This window comes from Sinocyclocheilus anshuiensis, unplaced genomic scaffold (genome assembly GCF_001515605.1).
Source record: "Sinocyclocheilus anshuiensis isolate Anshui unplaced genomic scaffold, SAMN03320099.WGS_v1.1 scaffold67, whole genome shotgun sequence".
NCBI lineage: Eukaryota > Metazoa > Chordata > Actinopteri > Cypriniformes > Cyprinidae > Sinocyclocheilus > Sinocyclocheilus anshuiensis.
In genome coordinates, this window is record NW_015552546.1 from 1828899 (window position 1) to 1835644 (window position 6746).

Below are 6746 nucleotides of genomic sequence, written 5' to 3' on the forward strand. Positions count from 1 at the left end.
CGCGACACCTGCGCCACTCACCGGTCTCGAGTCCCACGGAGGAGCTCCGGAAGGATAAAAGGAGGAGTTATGACAGTGAAAGACGAGAGAGGACCAGGCCTGGATTTTATTTTGTGTTTTGTGTGCGGCAGTCGTCCGCGAGGGGCTGCTGCTTTACTTTCATTTTGTGTTTGTTTATTTTATTAAAGTTCTTTAAAGGTTCGCCGGTTCCCGCCTCCTTCTTCCCGACCTATGAACGTTGTTACATTGGTGCCGAAACCCGGGAGGAAGGAGGGACACGCTGTCAGAGAGCCCTCGCTGCTGAGGGGGATCGTGGTGCTGAGGAGATCGGGCAGCAGGAGCAAGCGGAGAGACCGCCGGTGGCTGCCCGAGGCGGTGATGCTGGAACGATGGAAGACGAGGTGGGACGGAGAGCTTGCTACCGCGCTCCTGGGTCGAGGAGGGGTCGCTGCCGTTCGCCAGGAGGCCGGAGCCTGCTGCCGTCCGCCATGATTGGGGAGGAGCAGGGAACGGGGGACTCGCTGCCGGCTGCCCTCAACAGGAGGAGCCATCGCCGTCCTGGAGCGGTGGGCCGTCCACCAAAGATGTCCAGTACCATCGCATGGCACCGCGAGTGAGAGCCTCTCAGCCGGTTGAGGACCAAGCGGCAGTGTGTCCAGGAACCGGACCGATAAATGCCGCGGCCACGGCCTCCGTGATCGGCTCCCCCGGAGGGGGGAGGGGGGTGGAGTAGAGCGCAGTCTCGGGAGTACCCCCCGGCCTGCGAGGGGTGATGGGGGTATGTGACGAGTGGGGGCAGGGCTGAGAGCCATGGGAACGGAGCGAGGTCAGTGGAGTAATTGATAATGAGCAACACCTGCACCACTCACCGGTCTCGTGTCCCACGGAGGAGCTCCGGAAGGATAAAAGGAGGAGTTACGACAGTGAAAGACGAGAGAGGACCAGGCCTGGACTTTATTTTGTGTTTTGTGTGCGGCAGTCGTCCACGAGGGGCTGCCGCTTTACTTTCATTTTGTGTTTATTTTATTCAAGTTTTCTTTAAAGGTTCGGCGGTTCCCGCCTCCTTCTTCCCGATCTACAAACGTTGTTACAATTTGCTTAACTCTTTTACTTTTTTAAGTAATCTTTAAGCTATAATATGCTATTGTAAACACTGCCATTACAAAAAAATAAATACAAATATATGGACCTCTGTGTAGATTTGGTCAATGTTGCAGCATAATAGGGCATGGCCGAGGGGGGCGTGGCCATCTGACTTTCGGGGTGGAGCTTTCTTCGCACTGGCTTCTGAGGGGCGTGGCCTTGATGTCTCGGTGTAGAATCCTGAGAAGAGGTTTAAATGTTAAAAAATATAGACTTCAAGAGAAAATCATCAAATACACATTCCCTAAATGTCAGTACATTGAAGATGAGTAGAAGATGCTCAAGTTTATGATGAGGCTGAGCATCTGTGAGATATGAGCTTCTTTTAAAGGGACTCAGATGAGGTGTTGGGAGCTTGTGAATGGCACATACCGATTTGGGAGGCGCCAGGTCCTCTGTGCTCAGACCTCCTCTCACGCTGCTCTCCTGCTGTAAGAGGATGAGGAGTTTGAGATCCGAAAGCCTTCGATGTTAGTTTTCCAAAGCAATTTATAACATTAACCAAGACATCAACACATTTTTGAGTATCTTTCACCATGAGGGGCTTCAATAATTCCTCATTTTTTAATTACACTACTGTTCAAAATGATTTTTTTTTAATGTTTTTGAAAAAAATATCTTATTCTCATCAAGGCTGGATTTATTTGATCAAAATGGCAGAAAAAAAGTTAAATAAAATATTATGAAATATTATCATTTAAAATAACTTTTCTATTTAAATATATATTAAAATGTAATTTATTCCTGTGACGCAAAGCTGAATTTTCAGCATCACTTCATCAGTCTTCAGTGTCATACGATCCTTCAGAAATCATTCTAATATGCTGATTTGCTGCTCAAGGAACATTTTTTTAATTAATTTTCTTTATTTCTTTTTTTTGTTGTTGAAACAATAAAATTCTTTGATGAATAGAAAGTTGAAAAGAACAAAATGTATTTAAAAAATAAAAAGTCTTTAATGTTACTTTTGATCAATTTTATTAACCTTTGCTGATAAAAGTACTAATTTATAAAAAAAAAAAAAAAAACATAAATATATAAAAACAAATTTGAATGGCAGTGTAAATAAATCCATAAAGGCCAAACAACAACCAAATTTATTACTGAAGCTGCAGCTGAATTCATATAAATCATTTGTCACAACAATGAAAACATAATCAAAGTAAAATGAGTCTAAATCCAGATGCATTTTGGGTTCAAGGATTGCACATAATGCACATAAGCCTTCAAAGTAAGTGTTTCCCGTGACATTTTGTGTTAATTTCTTGTTTATACATCCCTGTTTTACACATGCATGTAATCAGGACATTTAAATTTGAAGTTTTAACTGAAGCTAATTAATCCACATACTTCCTTAAAGGATAGTTCACCCAAAAATGCACATTCTGTCATCATTTACTCGCCCTTAAGTTGTTCCAAACCTGTATGAGTTTCTTTCTGCTGCTTAACACAAAATAACATATTCTGAAGAATGTGGGCAAGCAAAGAGCTGCTGGTCCCCATTGACTTCCACAGTACAGACAAAAAATACAATGGAAGTCAATGGGGACCAGAAACTGTTTGGTTACCCACATTCTTCAAAACATCTTCTTTTGTGTTCAACTGAAGAAAGAAACTCATACAGGTTTGGAACAACTTAAGGGCAAGTGAATGATGACAGAATGTGCATTTTTGGATGAACTACCACTTTTCAGTCTGCATTTTCCCTTAGTCGTTTCTTTCCTAAAGCCACAATTTCTGAGTCTCTCACACAGAGGAAGTGGGCAAAGAAAAAGTAGAGATGTAGAAATGAAGGCCACATTAAATTCTTCCCTCGCTCTTTAAAGTGAATTACACAGCTCTCCCTCAATGCCGCGCCGTGTGCGTTCATGGATCACTGAGGGCATAACATCCATCTTGACATTCTCAGTAAAGACTCTCCAGCTTACAACATCCCACTTACGCTGCTGTATTTCACACAAATGTGACTACTGTTCATTTAACCATGCGTGACTGGAACGCTATCGTACTCTGTCGGTGTTGTGCAAACATTCAATCACTTTGTAAAAAATGCAATGCGTTGGTTAAAAAGCGCCTGCCGTCCAGGGCTGTGGTCGCTGTGGCACAGGGAATCTGTTCTTTATGGCACAATGAAAAGTAATAGCAGAAACAGGCCGATTGCGAGGCTATAAATTTGTCTGAAAAGTCATAAAGCGGTTTGATTTGCTGCGGCACGCAATGAGTTATTTCACTCAGCCAGCCGTACCCTTGGGAAAACATGCAAGAGTTACGAGCGTAATACAGCCGCGTGAAGGTAACGGTGCCCATCGTCGCCTATAAAACTCAGAAGGACTATTACATGGCAAAGGAGCATTAAATAAAAGCAAGTGTTCCTTCGAACAGTACAAAACTGGAAAAATGTGACCGAGCCGAAAACCTGCATAGCATAACTGTGTGAGAGAAAAATAGGAAAAATTAAGTTTGGTTAGTTGGATAGGGTCACATAGTCTATACTTGTCAGTTAAAGCTGTTAATTTACAATAGCGCCACCTGTTGTTTGTATAATGTAATGAGCTGTGAATTAATTTCACAGAATAATACAACAAAAATATAGAGGAATTAGCATGCACAATTAGTTCTATTTACTAATCTAATGCAGAGAGGACTGCAACGCACAAAAAAGAAAGGGAAAAAAAGCATAATTTTTCCTGCAGCACTGGTCTTTATGTTCTTTAATAAATAATCAATTGATTTCTTTTAAATAAAATAATTTTAAATGGAGACATAATACATAATTCATTCTGTTAGATTTTGCTAAGCCAATGACACGATATTTGAAAAAGCATAAAACAATACAAGAAAATTGAAGGTTAAACATTTTTAAAAACTTATTTTTTAGATGTATATTTATTTTTAAATACTTTTCATTCTATATATAGTCATTCAATAATATTTTATTGAAAATAAAAGCATTTATTATTTCAGTCTCACAATTAAAAACACAGAAAACTGAAGGTAAAACAACTTTAAAAATGTTAAAAGCCCATATAATTATAATTATAAAAATTATAATATTATAATTATATGTACTTAAAATTATAAGTTATAATTTATATTTATTTTTATTTAATATTTTTACTCAATTTATTACATTAAACAAAATGTAATAAATACAATTAAATAAAATTGAGTTCCTTGTTCCTGGAACAACATTTCTGTCAAATCAGCACAGACCTAAACCTAACCCTACTACTTCTGAGACAGGACAGAAATAATAATAGCCTTATGTTACTAAAACATTTTACTACCCCAAACTCTAAATTCTGATTGGTTGATGGGAATATTACTACAGAATTACTGATTCAGGAACACTACACAGGATCGGTGAATCACAGTAAGCATATAACTACAACCCCAATTTCAGAAAAGTTGGGACGTTTTGTGAAATGCCATGAAATCAAGAATCTGTGATTTGTTAATTCTCTTTAACCTTTATTTAATTGACTAAAGCACAAAGAAACAAAAAATTCCAATGTTTTCACTGACCAACTTAATTGTATTTTGATATAAATTTGATATAAATATAAACCAATTTTGATGGCTACAACACACTCCAAAAAGGCAGGGAGAGAGGCATGTTTACCAGCGTGTCACATCACCTTTCCTTTTAATTACACATTTTATTAATCTGGGAATTAAGGATGCTAATTGTTAAAGCTTTGCAAGCAAACGTTTTGTCCAGTCTCGCTTGATACAAGACTTCAGCTGCTCATCAGTCCGTAGTCGTTGTTGTCTGATTTCTTCTTTTCATGATGGGCCATACATTTTCAACAGGAGACAGATCTGATGGCCAGTCAGTCACATTCACTCTGTCTACGAAACCACCATTGTAGCACATGAGAACTCGCTGGTGTCTCTGCCTAGAATTGATGTATAGCGTGTAACAGAGATTCAAGTTGCATTTCTTGATGCAGCTGCAGACTGTGTTAAGTGACAGCAGTTTTCTGAAGTACTCCTGAGCCCATGAGGCTATATTTCACACAGCAGCATGATGGCTTCTTATGCAATGCCATCTGAGGGCTCAAAGGTCAAGCACATTCAACGGAGGTTTCCTGCCTTGCCCTACATGTACTGAGATTTCTCTGGATTCCCTGAATCTTTTCACAATATTATGTATGGTAGTTGGTGAAAGACCTCAATTCTTTGCAATTTTGCATTGCGAAATGTGATTTTTAATTTGTCTGACTATATATTCTCTCATGAAATTTGACACAAAGTGTCAACGAGCCACAATCCAGATTTGCCGGCAAAAACAGGCTGCTCCGTATGAACCCAAACATGATCCCCTCACCTATTACCAATTCACCTGCTTATTGTGAACTGTTTCAAAACAGTTTTCCAACTTTTGTGGAGTGTGTTGCAGCCATCAAAATTGAAATTTATTTATATTTACAAAATACATTTAGGTTGGTCAGTGAAAACATTGGAAATCTTTTAATTATACCTTTGTGAATGAAATGAAGGTAAAAGACAGTTAACAAATCTTATTGATTTTATTGAATTTTACAAAACGTCCCAACTTTTCTGGAATTGGGGTTGTAATACAACCAGTACACCCTATTATAATAAATTAATAAATTATAATAAAGTCTTTCTGTAATGACAGGGGCTCAAACAAATCATGACTGTACCCATATTATCACATCATAATACTGAATACTGCATAAATATGCTCTCTGATCCGTCAGCACTCAGGAGAGATGATGATGATGATAATAGCGTGAGAGGATGTGATTCCAGGTCAAACACAAATCTCTTGGTTCCTGCTCAGAAACATCTTAGTTCAGAGTTTAATTAAGCTTGAGCTCTTCCCCCTGAGGAAAACTGAGAGATCTGAGATGTAAACAAGCGGAAAGTAAGTGATGGAGGCTGTTTTCTGAGACTGTGTTTCCATGACATGTGCCCTGAGCTCGGGATGAAACTCAGTAATGAACACCTCAGGGCTGCTGTGTTGTCATTATTCAACAATGGACAAAAAAAACAAAAAAAAAACAGGTATAATTAATCACAGACTGTCAGTCTAGTCCTAAAATGAAATGTTAAGTGTCATCGTTATAATGGAGAAGTAAAATCAGATGGTAGGTGAAGTCATGCAGGTAGATGTGAGCAAGACGATCATCTGTGTCAGAACTTGCCACTTATGAAGGAAAACATGTCTCAGCAAACACAGATGCTGGATTTATGGCAACCATGACAAAGCATGATAAATAACATCACAGAAATAGCGCTCAATAAACCAAATGCACAGTAGACACGATTCATAATTTATTCCAATAAAGTTTGCCAAAAGCATAAAAATACAAACCATACAGAAAATTGAAGGTAAAATCATTTCAAAAACAAGTTTTTGATTTATTTTATATTACTTTTTTCAATATAATATAAATATTATATTAAATAATAATAATAATAATGCTATTATAACTATAATGTAATAAATTACAAACCTTACAGAAGATTGAAGTTAAAACAATTTCAAAAACAAGTTTTTGATTTATTTGTATTTATTTTAGATTTATTTTCATTTTATTTTTATATGGTTTTATTCAATATAATATAAATAT

At 38.0% G+C, this 6746-nt stretch overlaps 1 protein-coding gene across 4 annotated transcripts in view; it reads right to left on the reverse strand.

Moving 5' to 3' along the window:
* The window catches only part of LOC107664246 (ralBP1-associated Eps domain-containing protein 2-like), a 65374-nt gene that overhangs the window by 10357 nt on the left and 48271 nt on the right, over positions 1 to 6746 (reverse strand). For 3 of the 4 annotated variants that reach the window (XM_016454766.1, XM_016454764.1, XM_016454765.1), the window contains exons 16-17: positions 1516 to 1572; positions 1190 to 1323 (exon numbers count right to left, since the gene is read on the reverse strand). In XM_016454766.1, coding sequence (XP_016310252.1) covers positions 1190 to 1323; positions 1516 to 1572 — 191 coding nt within the window. The remainder of the gene's footprint in view (positions 1 to 1189; positions 1324 to 1515; positions 1573 to 6746) is intronic. The other variant, XM_016454767.1, reaches the window with a different exon arrangement.